Below are 15,974 nucleotides of genomic sequence, written 5' to 3' on the forward strand. Positions count from 1 at the left end.
TAAGACCTTTGTCCAAGCATAAGACAGCACTTTTAAAAAAGAGCAAGCCATTAGAGAATACAAACAGCCTATGGGGAAATTTCTGTCTATTGCATAATAATCTCCTGTCCACTGCTAATCTTTACATGGATCACTGGCTAATAGGTTTGCTGTGTCTATGCACAGACATAATAAAATTTCACTGAGAAACCTTATGATTATGCATGTCCTGCCTCGGAATATTGCTGTTTACAACAATCTTTTCTTGATGTGACTGACGTCAGAGCTCTCACAAGACACCAATCAGGGTTCTCTGCATCTTGGGTCAGCTATAGAGGGAGGGGCCCAGTCTTATTTGCATGCTGCTAATGAGAGGGGCCACAGGATCAGGGCCACTGTGTATGTGTCTACAGTTAACGAAGGAGAAAAACAGTCTCCGTTCTCTAATGATGAGAGCTCAGTCACCACTCATGGTCTTGGGGCTGCGCTCAGGGCTCAGTGGGGATGCATATCCATGGGGGCTGACAGAGTAAGACACGCCTGTCCTCCTGGACCTCCAGGAAGAGTGAGTGTGCGTTCATTAAAGCCATCACTGCGACACAAGACCAACTGTACTCAGTCTCATTGCACTCTCAGTCCGACAGGATGTATGGGAGGCATCCTGTTTCCAGGGATAGAATTTAAGTATTTTTCATTGAAAAGATCCTGATCAACTTTGTTTTTATATTCTATGTAGAATGCATTTTATTTAATATGCTATATAAACAATTGCTGTTCTAGTTCGAAGCCTATATACGGTATTAAGACAATAATAACCAATGTTCTGGATTCATCATCACAGGTGTTTTTCCCTCTCGAATAAAGTGGGTACAGTTGTTAAATAAAACTGTATTTTCTGAACAGATGTAACAAACTGACGTGTTTAGTTGCTATAGAAACCTCAATGTTTGCATGGCCGTTACTTTTGGATTTGACATCAGTATGAAGATAATAAAAAGGAAGATGCACTGAAGTAGGCCTGGGGAAACAATTGATTTACTTGTGCCTTTGAATCAGGCACAGTCATCTTCCTGAGTATTTATAGAACTGAACATTTTCATGACTCAATGCATTCATCAATAATAAAAGAGGTATCATTTGCTTTAGTTTATGAGGAACATTGCTTGGATCTATATAGCGTATGATAGAAACTCAACTCAAAACATAAGTTACAAGGTGCCAGGTCGATAAATTTGTTAGCCGATTGGTATGTTACCCAATCACCGAGTGTCTGACTGTGCATGTGGCTCTAAGAATTTAAGATGGCTGATCTGTCCTTGGGGAAGAAAACAATTTGTGCAAGGCATTCTCAAAACAGGTCCCATCTCTGAAGCAAAGGATGCCATCCCCATGAAACACATTCACAACAAGGTTTATGGTTTCCAGTACCAGCTGATTGGGACTGAGAAAAACAAGACATGAATTATTACCCGGCAAGGCAGCCAATTTAAAAGACTGTCATTGTCCCTTTTAGCTCCGCCGACTGCAAAAACAGGTGCCCATTAATGGGCCTAATACTAGGACTCATGGTAGAGATGAAGAAAGATAATCCACAGTTCCTACACATGATATATTGTGTGGTATACACCTGACGAAGTTGAATGAGTCAGGTGGGAGGAGCATGAGTTTCTTTCGGGCTCTGTGAGACTTACCCGCGGGGTTGAGGGTCAGGGCGGTGAGACGGGGGGCTGCTGACAGAGGTTGCAGGTTCCCTCCGTCCCCTCAGGGACTGGCTCCTCTGCACCTGCCTCATCACACTGCTCTTTAGGTCCAGCAGTGTCGTCATTCTGATTTCCTCTCTGCAGAAAGAAAGTATTCATGATCAGGACACACTCATGATCAGAAGACACCTGGTAACGAAGTCCTTGGACATGTGTTCTTTGGAAGACCACATCCTATATTAACTCATGTCCTCTACAGACATTTATAAAATGTGTTTATCATCCCCCTAGCTTGATCTTAAGGGATATCTGCTTCAGGATATTTCTCTGCAAATGCACCAGGCTAATCAGTGAAACTAATAACCCCTCTGTTTCTTAACTCAATTACACCCAGAACTCGTGCTATTTCTGGCTTGGGTTGACGAATATTGTATATTGGACAATTTATCTTTTAACTTGCGAGGTAGCTAGTATTTTGAGAGGCTCCTTGGAAGAAGAAAAAAATATATTTTCATAAGGAGCATTCAGAAGCCCTTCTCTCTCCATACACTTACAAGCATCTAACTCATTTCTTGACCTTGCGCTTCACATCCACTTGAGTTTAACTGTGATATGAGAGACTCGAGAAAGAACTGAGTCAGTTCAACCTCAGTGAGTATGAGTAATTTCTTAACATCCCCCAGCTTGAATTCCTGACACGAGTGGAGGCTGTCACAAGACAGAAACAGAGAAAAGCTCAAATAAATAAATATGCACAAAACACACCAAAAGGGACACAAGAGAATGGATTTGATGGAGAAGTTGTTTTAGAAGACTGACAGACAAGTCTTTTCATCCATTGACAGCATGTCTGTCTTTTGTCACATCTCTCTTTGAGGATGGGAAGAGGAACGGTACACTGGCTTTGACACAGCAGATGCCATTCAGCTACAAATAAAAAGAAAAGCATACAAAATCTGCATGCTGGGAATCCGACCTTGAGCTTGTAGTGTTAATTGGAGCAAAACTTTCCATGCAAGAATATGACCTTTTCTGAGGTAGAAGTTGGTGTAGAATGCGTGTGAATCCAATGAACGTAATTAGCATAATCTTCCCACATGATTAGAGGATCTGTTTCCGTCTCACACGGCATCACACACATTCAACTTACCTACGGCACTCCTAGTAGTGTAAGGAAAAGTCTCAGTTTTGGATCTGATCATCTATTTATGTTTGCTGCATACAGGTATATCCTTCTGCTCCTGTGAGGAAGGTTCATTTGAGTCATGACTATGACTGAGTCCCTGTTTGGGAATTCTATCGAACTGCTACTGTACCGGTGTATTATGGAACTTTGACTGAGGACAGTTACCTAGGATTACAAAGCATCAGTTTCCAAGGTGAGCTCATTTCAATTAAAAATGACTCACTCCCAACTGGTTGTCACTGTCTCAGTCATCAACCCCTGGTGACAAAAGCAGACGTGCCACTGTACACAGGGGCACTGGCTGCCAAGGAAACACTGTCATAGCCAAGTGAATGCCTCTCTCTCTCTCTGTCGTCTCCATGGGTGCCTGAGCTTCTCCATGGAGGCACAGGCTCACCCGTGCCTCTCTCCTGTGAAAGCCAGAGCCAGGCAGCCAAAGGCTCCTTACTATAGGGATGAGGGGGTCTCTATGGTAACAGCACAGGAAGAGTGGTAGTGAATCCAGGTACATTCTCCCAAAACACTCTTGCTGTTATTATAGCAGTCTTTTCCCCCCTTCACACTGACTCACAACAACAGTTTAGTATATAGCCCAAGTTGCTAATCTCAATATATGGGGTGAATTAAGTAGTGCACGACTGCTGTCAGAAATCAAAACACCAGAATGGCATGAGGTCACGATCTTGAGAGACGCCCTCATATCAAAACCAATTCTGTCAGGAGATAAAGCTAGATTTATGATTCATACTTGTCAAAATAGTTCCTTCCATCTGTGGAATCTTATTCTGCAGATTTATTTCATATAGATTTATTAACCTACTGGTCTCCATGAAATGAAATCTTAGAAAGCTTTCTAATATCTCTATCAATGTCACCCCAAAGTCTCAGCCACACCAACTAAGCCTTCCATTTTCTTCTCTTCTTCTCAGACAGAATATGACATCGAAACATTGGTAATGTTTGCCACGTCTACAAGATTTCAACATGTATTTGTTCTTCAATATTCTTTTCAGAACCACAGCTTGGAGAATATCAAACCCCAAAAATATCCATTGTGTTTTCAATAACAACCTGATCATTGAATAATTGTAATAACTAAATATTGAATAACAAATATTTTGACCTTCGGATTCATCATAATTCAATTATACATAATCAGTTGTAGTGAAACACACAAAGACATGATTGTGCAACTCATGAATGTCGATGAGCTATTTGCTTTGGTCTTGATGAATCAATTGTTTGAGCCCATACGATAGACATCTGAAGAGTATTCAAAAGCAAACCATATGTAAAGAAAATCATGGGGGGAAAAATGCTGTACCTTGTTGATGTGACAAGGCCTGATTACCTAATTAAAGTATGTCCATCACACACTGATGATCTGAAGGACAAGGCTTTGTGACTGAAGACAGACACTTCACACAATATGGACATTTCAGCTGACAGAGAGGATCCCACAACGAGGAAGAACGATCATAGTAATCAGTCTGCATGTACAGATAAGGGACAAAATCCCCCTTCAGGCTCTGATAAAAGCAAGATGACAATGCAGGGGTTTCACAGCAACTCATTTCCAACACATATCCAGCATGCCAATCAGCTACTCCAATCAGCGCTTATGTCAGGGTTGACAAGACACAGGCAGACATTTCGCATTTCAGATGGGAAAATCCCAATTCTTGAGCTGGGAGTTGTTTGGCTTGGATAATGTGTAGGACACTTGTTGCATTCTTACAGCCATAGTGTGGTCTGGCAGCAGAAGCAGCTACAGCCAGATGACAAGGGCTATTTAGTTTCCCAACAGCACACTCTACATACAGCTTCAGTGCATGATAAGTGCATAGTAAATGGTCTAAACAAAAGCATAAAGAAAACAAGCTACATGAGGAAAGTAGCCAACACATAATTGATACAAATTCAAATGTTCAAAGAGCTAAATGTTACTATACGTAATAGACAGAAAATTATAAAGATGTATCTTTTGGTCCACTCTCCTTAAACCTATTGTATTTCAAGTTGACAAACCACTAGTAGGCCTACCATTGCCCATGTCCAAACCATTAGTATATTTAATTCCATCAATCACCATTATGGTCCTTTGAATGTCAGCGACTTTAAGAAAGGCAGAGCTTAACACTGTTTGCCGAGTAGTGTTCAAGAAGAAGCTCACAAGCAGTGAAAAAAAACGGATAAGATTTTACCTGTCAGTCAACCTGGATGGGGGAGGGTTTTTCCCCCGATATAGAACAAACCTCTACACTGACCTGTGTCTTTCTCTTCAGTAGCATGCTACAGACAGCTACATTTTAACGATAACATTTGAGAGATTAGGTGTTCAGAAAGTCATTTGAAATGGGACTTTCTGAAAAGTGTCTGCTAAATAAAAACACATTATGATTATTATTAATATTAAATGTTCTTGTAATTCCTTTTTGATGAACCACTGTGACATAACAACACACATTGAAAAAGACGACAGCCATAGAAGTCTCTTGCTGCTCTAGGGAATCAAATGGGAAGGGAGAAAAATAAGAATTCATAGGGTATATGAATCTTCTTTAAACAGTGATCATTGGTATACTGGATGTCGCAGATTGAGGTTGATGCATTTTCCCCTAACACCTCTAGGTTTAGTGGCTAATAGTCACTCAAAGAGCCAGAACATGTTCCCATCCATATACATTTATTGAGCATTACCATTATGAATGTAAGCCTTCTAGTGGATTGTACTCAAAGCTTACAATGCTGTGTAACTAACCTACAATTTGTATTACAGAAAGTATTGCTAAATTTGTGGGTTGCAAGAAAGGCTTTTTATAACACACACTACCATATATATTTGACTCGTCATAAGATGGAAAGCTGTTTCCAAGACAACAACAAATGACATACCCATACCTACACTTTGTAAATTAATGTATGCTTTATGACAATTAGAGGATGGTTGATGAGGAATTCTCTTTCATTGGTCAACATCCAGGATTACAAACATGTACTGTCCTTCTGATTAGGTTTCTAAATAACGGTATCCATGGCTGTGAAGACATTCTAACATTATCATAAAGAAAAATAATGTGTCTGTAGTCTTTGTATGTTTAAACTAAATGTGTATCTATACCATATGCTTGTTTCTTTGCCAAACAAGTTTCAACATTAAGGATTCAACCTCTCTTACCTTATGCTACCTAAAAGAATATGGGCTAAACAGGGAAACAGACAGTTGTTCTATGATCTAAGTTGTGGAGGCGAAACCAACATAGCATAACATCCTCATTAAATGGCAAAAAAAAATCTAATTTAGCAGGGATATATTTAGCAAAGGACGTTAAAGCAAACTATTGTAATCACTTTAGAGGGCCTATAGGAGATTTGTTAATTAGCCTACATTAGAATGGAAGAAACTTCGAAATGCGACTGATCACTCAAAAGTCACCACTGCACTTCCAGTCATTTAATCAAATAAACCATTGACATTTCAGCATTCACTGAACTTGCTATGAATTCGGGGGGGGGGGGGGGGGGGGGGGGGGGGGGATCAACAGGTAGAATCATTGAATGTTCCCTTTAAGTAAAAAAAAACAAAAAGGCCAACAATGATATATACAAATATTTTTACGTTTGAAAATAAGATTCATGATTCTAGCAAAGTTAGGATGTTTCAGATAGATATAAAATAATTCTCACCTGTAGCTTTCTCATTCACAGTTTGCAAATGTTGTTGTTGTCGGGTGCTTTTGAGTTCCTTTAACAAAAAACAATCGACGTTCAAGGTTTGACAGCGTCTTCTCAAAAATGATAGGAGCAAATAAACTATGGCAATAAACGTTCATTTATTGTATTTGATGGAAATAAAACGCGCTCATTTTCACCGAGCTGTCTAGGCTACTGATGCTCCCGCATCAGCGGCACTATCCGAATATGGTCATAGGAAGTGCAGCACTTCATCTTCCTCTAGCTGTTGCTGAGGGATGTCGGATATCAAGCCTGCTAAGAAAGGTTACCCTCATCTGCCAGTTATTGAACTCTACTGTGTGCACTGTGCAGTTATGTTCACACACAATATTGGTAGGCCTACACGAAATACCCCAAAGAACATAAAGCAACTTAAATTGACCATATAGGTTACCCCTGCCTACACGTGTTACCATTTATTTGTGATTGGACCACTTCTTGTGGGCCTATACTGTTGATTGCACAATTGACTAACTCCATCACAGATTGGTTGCCTTTAGTATAGGCTAATTGATTCTCCGAATTCTTACCGTACAACTCTCTCGGCATTAGCAACTCTAGAGGTTGACAATTGGAATTGTGTTGTTTATTCAGTGATTTCCTTAATGGTCTCGGAGATTCGGCATTGCAATAATTACATTCTCAAAGCTTATAGCCTATATTTCATGTAATACGTTCATGGTAAAGTGATTGAGTAGGCCTATCTTGTTTATTTTGCTATAAAATCGTATAATGTAGCACATCGAGTGACAGTGATGATTTTATGGTCTATAGCCTATGATACAAATCAGCAGGTGGAGGTGCACCACCCCACGCTGTCAGATACTACACACTACCCCCACTCTACTCATTTCTCGGTTGTCACGCACGTGCGTACGTGCACGCGTACACATGCTATAAATAGGCACGGACACATTAATTACGCGGGTGCTGGGGTGAGGTGCCTCTCTAAGCGCAGAAATGATTCCACACACAGCCAATAACAAAAGATCCAGTCAGGCACCATTTCACGGCACACGAGTGACACTTACCAAATAGACACACTTATACATAGACAAACCCAAAGATCCCAAGTGATTAGAAGTTTTCGATAGGGTTTTCACTTTCATTGACCTGCATGTAAGGAACGCCGGATTACGGCATTCATTCTGTTCTTTACAGTTGTAAATCTGAAATGAAGGATATTCTGTACTCAAACGCCATATAAAACCTACGTTTCAACACATTTCACAATGAGACACTGGCAAGTTTTTCACTTGCAGCATTGCCACATCCCCCCAGGGAATTACAGTAATGTTTTTCCCTTTTGTCTGTGGTCAGACTAGTGTACGGCCGACAAGCAATTCAGATAATAGCTTTTGTTCCCTCTTCAAAACAGAAATTGTGCTTCTGGATTTTACACCCCTTGCAATTCACTAACCTCCAAGTTGCAGTTTGATTAAACAGTGTCCTGTGTTAAGAGCGCTTCTAGGCATGAACCTCCTTATTTGTCTGCTGTGTCAGGAACTCCTTGAACAGAGAACCTCACAATGGCATGTTTATATCATTAACCTACACAAACTCATCACATAAAAGCCTGCAACAGAAAATGATTCTTCCCCCCCCCCCCAAGCTTTGTTGCTTGTACTCTTAACTCTATGCCTTGTCAGCTACCCTTTAGACAAAAACCAAAAAGAAGGTTGAAGACTTCGCTGTGCTCAGTGTGAAGACACTGGGTGACCCCCACAGCGTTTTCATGGACACATCATTAGTGAACCGCCCCAGCTGGCTTGAATTGTTTGAAGTATCTGTGGCACAGATTTTTATATATATATATATATTTCTTAAACAGGACTCCTAGTGCAAGTGCAGATGAAAAACCTGATTTTTTTATGATTCTCTTCAGATTGCTAGAATATAGAATCATGTATCACATTTTGACAATCTGGGTGTGATCCATATTCTAATCACCCAGTCTGATAAACATCTCCATGATCATTTCAACCCTGATTTTTCTTCAGAAAAATTGCAACAAAACAGGATGTATAGCCTGATGTTGATGACAGTGCTAATGATTTAATTTGCATTGCAAACCCTGTAATTTGCATTGTGTGCTAATTGTATTTCACCTGCTGCGCTCAGTTAGCAATCAGACAAGTGATGAGGTTTGAGTGAGGAGTTCCTCTCAGAGACAATTCATCAATGTCTTACACACAAATTACATAACTAATACAATTGTTTTATCATTCCCTCAAAACCAAGTGTGTTACACTTGCGTACTGAATATTTTGGGTTATAAGTCGTAACACAGTGGGGCAGGATGGTGAGGTAGAGGTTGATTGTTAAGGAAATGCAAATGAAAGTGCAAGACTGTAACGCTTTACTACAGGATGGGAGTCATTCCTATGTGCCCAGGGTCTCATGTTTCCCACTTCAGTCCCCATAGCACAGTGTTAGACCTATATTGATCAAAATCAAACGTTAATCATTGGCTTCATTGTATTTCTATAGTACTTTTGAACCCGTATTCCAATAAAATTATAATTGATAATATTTACTTATGCGATATTCTATCATGACGGGTTCAATTGGACCTGAAAACAAAAGCGTTGTTAATATGTTCCATTGAACATTGAATAGGGGAACATATGTGCCCTGGGAACATAGATAACCTCCAACAGCATGACCATCCTATAGCATGACCATCCTATAGCATGACCATCCTATTACACTATCAGACAGCTTTTAATTACTAACTATGACCCTGTCAATGCTCTGGTCAGTAAAGTCAAAAGCAATTAGATCTACACATCCAGTCTAGATTATTTCAAAATTAAGATTATATTCTCTCAGATAAATAAGACTCAGCCTCCAAGAATTGAATAAAACAAGCCAATATAAAAAAATAAAAATAAATCTAACTGTCAAATAAAGCTAGGCCTCAACATCTATGATTAGTCAACACTTAACAGGGAAGCAAATAGGGATGACAATTAAATACTAATGTCAAGTAAAAAAAAATATATATATATATATATAATTTTTTTTGTGGAACAGCTTAACATCACACTTCAAGAGAAGGAATGTGAACAAAGCTTAAAATTGATTTCAGACGGTAGAATCCTTGACAGTAAAAACATTAAGAAACCTGTCTCACTTAAGGGGCTCAGCACATTAGGGCTTCCTCATTCATTTCAGTAATATACCACAAGTTTGCCAAAATTCCCATACAAAATACAGATACTGTATGCATACATATTTGGATGTACACGGTCATAGATGAAAACAGTATTGTCACATGGAGGAGGAATTCTGCTGAATTTTTGCAACATCCTGTTCAGTATCCATGTTGACAGTCCTCATAACATTCAATATCTAAAAAGTTTGTTCATAAGCTTTATCATCTGATAATACAATACAGTGTGATATGATGGAATGTATCTGTATGCTTTAACACTTTGTATAAACATTTTTTTATTTACTCTAAATACTTCAAACAAAGACTTGTGATTTAGTTAACTGCTGAACTTACTGTGGTTGTCTTGCCTATCATTACTATAAAAGTTTAGCATATAGGCAGACAACCGCTAATTTATTGAATACATTAAGTTGAACAATGTATAGAAGTGGATGCTCCCATCCATTGATCTCATTCAGTCTTTTCAAAAGTACCACAGATGGGAGTCCGGCAAATCCATTATGGTGGTACATTTCCCCTCATATCCCATACCTCCAAATCAAAAAGTTTAAAGGGGCAGATCAGTATGGTGAATGTTTAAGGACAGAAAAATGGCACAAAACATTCAGTAAAAAAAAAACAAAGAGAAAAAAAATGTCCAGCAGGAAAAAGGTTTGCTATGGACAGTTTTCAAGACCAAAAAGAGCAGACACAAAAAAACATGAGCAATCCTTTGACGTGAAGTATTGAAGCTTACGGGGAAAACTTCTTGGCCTGTGCTCGAACCCTTTTTTCATATTCCACTCTGTTTTGGCTGAAAGGGAAATTGATGAGATGCAGGACAGGTTATACATTTCACATTTATCAAGGTCAAGAGTCTCTCTATCATTACTGGGATTCAATGAAATATTACAGAACACTCCAACACAAACTTCAGCTATTAAACCTCTCAATCTCAGTACATGACCCTCATGGGTATAACTCATAGCTAGAAAGCCTCCTTGTCCTCCTTTCCCACATATAGTAAAGAGATATGAACGCACAGATGCATAGCCTACAAATGAGACATGCAATTTCTCTTTCAATTGTCATCTTGCTTTTCCCCAACCGGCCACCACATTTTATATAGACGTTTGATCTCAGGTTTCAAATCACCCTCTATGTTGATGAATATAAAAGTAGTACCATCACAATTTTTTTAACACATTTATAGCAGAAGATGAATACAAATGTACAATCATTCTTTTCCCCTACACAGCTTGCGTTAAGATGAACAATGCTTAATCATTTTCTGAACCCACTACACTAAGATCTCAAAATTAAACATTTGTTTACATGCATACCAAACAATTAAATTAAATATTTGTATACAACATGGGGCCTGTTCCATAAAGCGAGTTTACCGAATAAGCCAGACTTATGTCAGTTAGTCTGACTCATTTTTCTAGTTCATACGGTTCCATAAAGATAGCTCAACGTAGGTCGAACTCGGTTACTAGGGTTCGGTACAACTTAGGCTGCGAAACTAGTCTGGTCAGGGTCAGACCAACTGTCAGGCTTAGCGTGACTTGGTGGTTAACCAGACCTTCCTGTAACACTGACCCAACGGGAAAACGACGATTTACCACGGATATTCTCATTTTCATATTCAACATTGATAGAAAATCAACTTAAATAGCCTACAACATTTAGCCTATTGCATTAAACGATGATAAACAATTATTTGATAGCCTACACGCCACGTTCTGTAGCCTACTTTGTGATTTCAAATGTTTAGGCCTGCCCATCTCAATCCAAATATAATGATCATAGCTATATAGTTGTTAACAGTAGTCTACAATTGCAAAACAAACCTAAATCCATAGGCTACATCCTCCATTTTCCCCGACACAACCATTTTAAAAAGTTAGACTACTGGGTTATGTATTGATTACTAGTAGGTTATTTATTTAAAAAACAATGTCAAAAAAGTACATTTACATGTGTTTAGAGGGTGTCTGGTTTTTAATCAACAAAGTAACTAAAGGTCTAAAAAAGGACCTCGACCTACGTAGCCTATCGTTCACGTCAATCATGGCTTGTCGTTTCATTTTGATGAAGCGGTGGATGAAGGAGCTGTCATAGTACAAGGCTTAAAGGGAACGTTCTTTCTGGTTGAAGCCATGTGGCCGTGTGCATTGCTTTTGCCGTGGTGGATTGTATGATCCATGTTTTACCTCTCGGGCTGCTTAAGAATAGGGTGCACGCGCAATTAGCTTGACTACTTAAATCTGACTTGAATTAGTAGGACTACGTGAGATGAAATTGGCCTTTATGGAACCGCTTTAGCCTTGCTTGACTTGTTAAGCTAATTCAAGTCTGGTTCGTGACTAAGTCCAACTTATTTGAGCAGCCTTTATGGAACAGGCCCCAGTAATTATATTTGTTAGCCTTGTTTAGATGACTCCTGTACCCAAGGAAGTGTGTGGGCACCTTATTTAGAATGATCATTCATTCAGAATAGAAAATCTAGTTGCATGTGACCATCACTGTAAGTGCTTTAAAAAATAAACATGTAAATAAAATAAATCTGAATGAAACCCAACCAGGGCCCTGTTCCATAAAGCGAGTTTACCAAATATGCCAGGCTTATGTCAGTCGGACACATTTCCAGTGCATTCTGTTCCATAAAGCCAGCTCAACATAGTTCGAACTCAGTTACTATGGCAACTTATGCTGCGAAACAGACCTGGTCCAAGGCAGGCCAACTGTCAGGCTTAGCATGTGCTTTTGCTTAACCCTTGGCCTGCCTTTGTATCACAACGACCCATCGTTGTGCTGCAACAACTTTACCCAATACAAAACCAAATAAAAGCATTTTATTTTAACTTTTGCACTGTGGGGGGGGGGTGTGAGAAAACCCAAAGGTTAAAAGAAAATGCTTCACTGTGTTTGTATGAGGTAAAGTTTTCGCAACACGTGAGGGGGTCCCAATGACCCGAAGATAACACAAGGCTGTTCACTGACCCAACGGGAAAACAATGATTCACCACAAACTTTCTGGCGTGATGCCTTTTTTTATGCCTTAAACAATGATTTCAGTATTATAAAAACATAGCCTACATGGAGGAAAAACCTTTATCAATTAAGTAAAGGTCAATAAAAAAAAGGACCACATCCTAAATAGCCCATCATTCATGTCAATCATGGGGTGTCATTTTATTTTGATGAAGTGGTGGATGAAATCATCGTCCTAGTACGCGGAAGAAAGAAACATTCTTTTGCCCCGACTGACTGAAGTTAATTCAAGTCAGATTTGGGACTTTCTCAATCTCAAGCTTTTCTGAGCAGTCTTTATGGAACAGGCCCCAGTTTGCCTTACATCCCATTTACAAACATTGAAATCATGAAAACATCAAAATTACTCATGTGTATACATAGCAGTTGACTAATCCATAGGCGACAAATCTAACTAAGACTTACCAGTAAATCGTGTATGCCTCTGCTTGTGCCGGATCTTGGATATTTGGTTCATTTAGGAGCTCTTGAATTCCTAACAATATCTGTTGATGAAGGCAGAATAGCAACCTTAAAATTCTCACATGGGATGAATATCCAGAGCATGAATCTTTGCTGCCCTCTGCTGCACAACATTTTGACAAAGCAAAAGCAAGGACAGATAAACAAACTACTCAAACTGGATTTTCCAACAGAAAGATCTGCGCAGCTTCAAAATATTTAAAAACTCCAGATGGGTACTTGTTTGATAGTAATGGCCGGCCTCCAGTCTTTATCCTCCTCTAGAATCGATAGGCAGACAGTGCCTGACGGATATACATTTGGGTGGAACAAGGGAGGCTCAAATTTGCCTGCAAAAGACAACTTGGGTAATTAGTTGTCGAAATGTTACATGTATTTACGATTAGTGCTCATTTAAAGTTAAATCATTAAAAAAAGAAACGTACACTTTGGAGGAGAGGAAGGATAGTCATCCTTAAAGAGCATTCTCAGTTTGAACAGCCCTCCTTCCCATGGCGTCTAAATTAAAAAACAAACGTATTGAAAAAAGTACCTGGAATAAGCCATTGCCCATTTTGGTTGCGGCTTTCAATCAAGTCTTACCCCCTTTTTCCCCGGAATGGCACACTCCCAGTTCATCAGGTTCATTGTTCCATCAGGGTTTTTTGTTGGGACAGCAACAAAACCCTATTAAAGGACATTGTCTTTTACCTAATGTAATAACAACTTAGATCTTATACCTAATGTAATAACAACTTAGATATTATACCTAATGTAATAACAACTTAGATCTTACACCTAATGTAATAACAACTTAGATCTTATCTTATTGTACATTTTATTTCTTTCTAATTCCACTTATGTACCCTTAGTATAGATAGTCCACATATTTAAATTTTAGGTTCCTATATGTTTATTGTATGCACCTTCCTGCCAAAGTAAATTCCTTGTCTGTGCAAACTTCCATGGCGAATAAATCCCATTCTGATATCATGGCAATGTTCAGAGTATCAAGACCAAGTTGGGTCCACAGATCCAACAAGCAACAGTAGAGGAGAAATACAACTAAGAAACTCACGAAGTAGGCTATATACCGCTTTACAAAGTGGGGTCTCATGCAAAGATTTGAATACTTACAAAAGGATGGTCCTTTCTCCAGGCCTTCCTTTCTTGAGCAAGGCGGCTTAAGGCTATACCAGACATGACTTCTTGTTGCTCCCTAAATCAAAACAAAGTATTTGCTATATTCAATAAAGAAACAGGGGAAACCCGTACACAAACCAGTTTCTGAGAGCAATAAAATAAGTTTGCCATCTGGTCAATAATACAACTTTACTTTTCAGTAGCAGTGAAGGGTAGATAATTCTAACTGCCTGGATAAGTTTGAGAGATGTCCACACAGCAGCTACTAGTCTAATGTCTAGACTAGCTAGCAGGCCAGCCTATTTTCCTAGCTAGCTTGCCAGTTTTAGGTCCACACTAGCTAACTCAGCCTGCCAATTGTAAGACAGCTAACCAGTCTGTTACTTCTATGTAGCCAGGTAATTACCCAGCTACATGTAAGATGGCTAGCTAGCAATCTCTGGCCATTCATAATTGTATATATAGGCTAGTTAGCCGGCAGTTAGCTAGCTAGCCAGTTAGCTTGTACGAGGTTCCTAGCGTATATGTTGTTGACCGAAAAACCAAGGCAAAAGCAAAGAAACTTACCGATTAACGTTTAATTTTCACGTAGAGGGTTCTTACCGATCAACACTTACCTTCAGTATGACTAAAACTGTTAGTTTTTTATGTGATGATAACAGACGGAGTCAAATTTGGCCACAATTTGCTTTCCAGGCTTACGAAGTTTCCCTCCTCCTGAAACAGAATTGATCAAAGCCTAAATAAGACCAAGAGCACGTTACGTTGTGCAAATGTCCACTCTGCGCGAACCTTTATTCGCTTTCGTTCGCAGATCTACCACAAATACAGCAACGAACCAGGCAGCATTTAAACGTAAAATGTATGCCAGTCAAATGTAATCACATCTATACAGAGAAAACAAGAACACATAGGAGGAAACAAAATTCAGGAACGGAACGTACCCATATGCCGATTGCTTCTGCCTGAAAACGATTTCACTAATTAACTGTTCCAGTTGCAAAACTCCCGCGTTCCTTATTTTGAATCCGGTATAATTCCCCCATTTAATGTTTTATTAAAATGTACCCACGATGACAGTTTGTATATGTGGAATGGTAAAGACAATGACAAGATTAGACTACATTTATCGAAGTGTTCAAAAAATAAAAAATAAAAGACGTGGCAAAAAGAGAACGTGGGACACCTAACTCCAATGTTCTTTTCCCAACTACTAGTCCACATAATTTTTACTCAAGGTTTAGGATGGATGTTATGTGACTGAAATACCCAAACTTGAAGAGCCCTGACAATTTATACAGTGCGATACAGAAAATCCAAGACAATATTATTGATGAAATAACTAAGAAAAATACTGTATTTAAGGTGGATGGTTTATTTCAGTAGGTAGCTTATTACAATTGTTGCTGTGTAGACTAACGGCTCTTGACTACACAATGTCACAACAGTTTAGTCCAGAGCCATAGAGAAATACATGTACTTTATCATTTTCATCATCACTAATGTCGTTGCATTTATCATACAAAACATTTATCTAATTTGACAATGTAGGCCTACTTATTAAATTACATAAATA

At 39.0% G+C, this 15,974-nt stretch overlaps 2 protein-coding genes across 3 annotated transcripts in view; both read right to left on the reverse strand.

Annotated features, from left to right (window-relative positions):
• Window positions 1-9,738, reverse strand: part of baiap3 (BAI1 associated protein 3) — a 29,286-nt gene extending 19,548 nt beyond the window's left edge. Inside the window, exons 1-2 of the mRNA XM_047037529.1 lie at window positions 6,553-9,738; window positions 1,671-1,817 (exon numbers count right to left, since the gene is read on the reverse strand). Coding sequence (XP_046893485.1) covers window positions 1,671-1,804 — 134 coding nt within the window. The 5' untranslated portion in view covers window positions 1,805-1,817; window positions 6,553-9,738. The remainder of the gene's footprint in view (window positions 1-1,670; window positions 1,818-6,552) is intronic.
• A 224-nt stretch (window positions 9,739-9,962) lies between these two features.
• ube2ia (ubiquitin-conjugating enzyme E2Ia) lies at window positions 9,963-15,416 on the reverse strand. 2 transcript variants are annotated; one of them, XM_047037528.1, is made up of 8 exons: window positions 15,343-15,416; window positions 15,016-15,115; window positions 14,393-14,474; window positions 13,859-13,942; window positions 13,702-13,774; window positions 13,496-13,605; window positions 13,220-13,299; window positions 9,963-10,571 (listed from the first exon to the last, which is right to left on the reverse strand). In XM_047037528.1, the coding sequence occupies exons 3-8, from the start codon at window positions 14,456-14,458 to the stop codon at window positions 10,511-10,513; spliced, it is 474 nt and encodes a 157-aa protein (XP_046893484.1). In that variant the 5' UTR covers window positions 14,459-14,474; window positions 15,016-15,115; window positions 15,343-15,416; the 3' UTR covers window positions 9,963-10,510. The 2 variants fall into 2 exon arrangements, with proteins under 2 accessions (XP_046893484.1, XP_046893483.1); XM_047037527.1 differs by lacking the exon at window positions 15,343-15,416 and having other exon boundaries at window positions 15,016-15,333.
• Window positions 15,417-15,974: the final 558 nt, after the last annotated feature.

Source organism: Hypomesus transpacificus, chromosome 17, assembly GCF_021917145.1.
Source record: "Hypomesus transpacificus isolate Combined female chromosome 17, fHypTra1, whole genome shotgun sequence".
NCBI classification, from domain to species: Eukaryota; Metazoa; Chordata; class Actinopteri; order Osmeriformes; family Osmeridae; genus Hypomesus; species Hypomesus transpacificus.

Excerpts from the sequence above, each read along its gene's own strand:
- ube2ia (XM_047037528.1), bottom strand. The coding sequence starts at position 14,458 with ATGTCTGGTATAGCCTTAAGCCGCCTTGCTCAAGAAAGGAAGGCCTGG. Across the intron at positions 13,606-13,701 it reads TCCTTCCTCTCCTCCAAAGT|GCAAATTTGAGCCTCCCTTG; the intron begins GTACGTTTCTTT and ends TGTCTTTTGCAG. Across the intron at positions 10,572-13,219 it reads GAGGCATACACGATTTACTG|CCAAAACAGAGTGGAATATG; the intron begins GTAAGTCTTAGT and ends TTTCCCTTTCAG.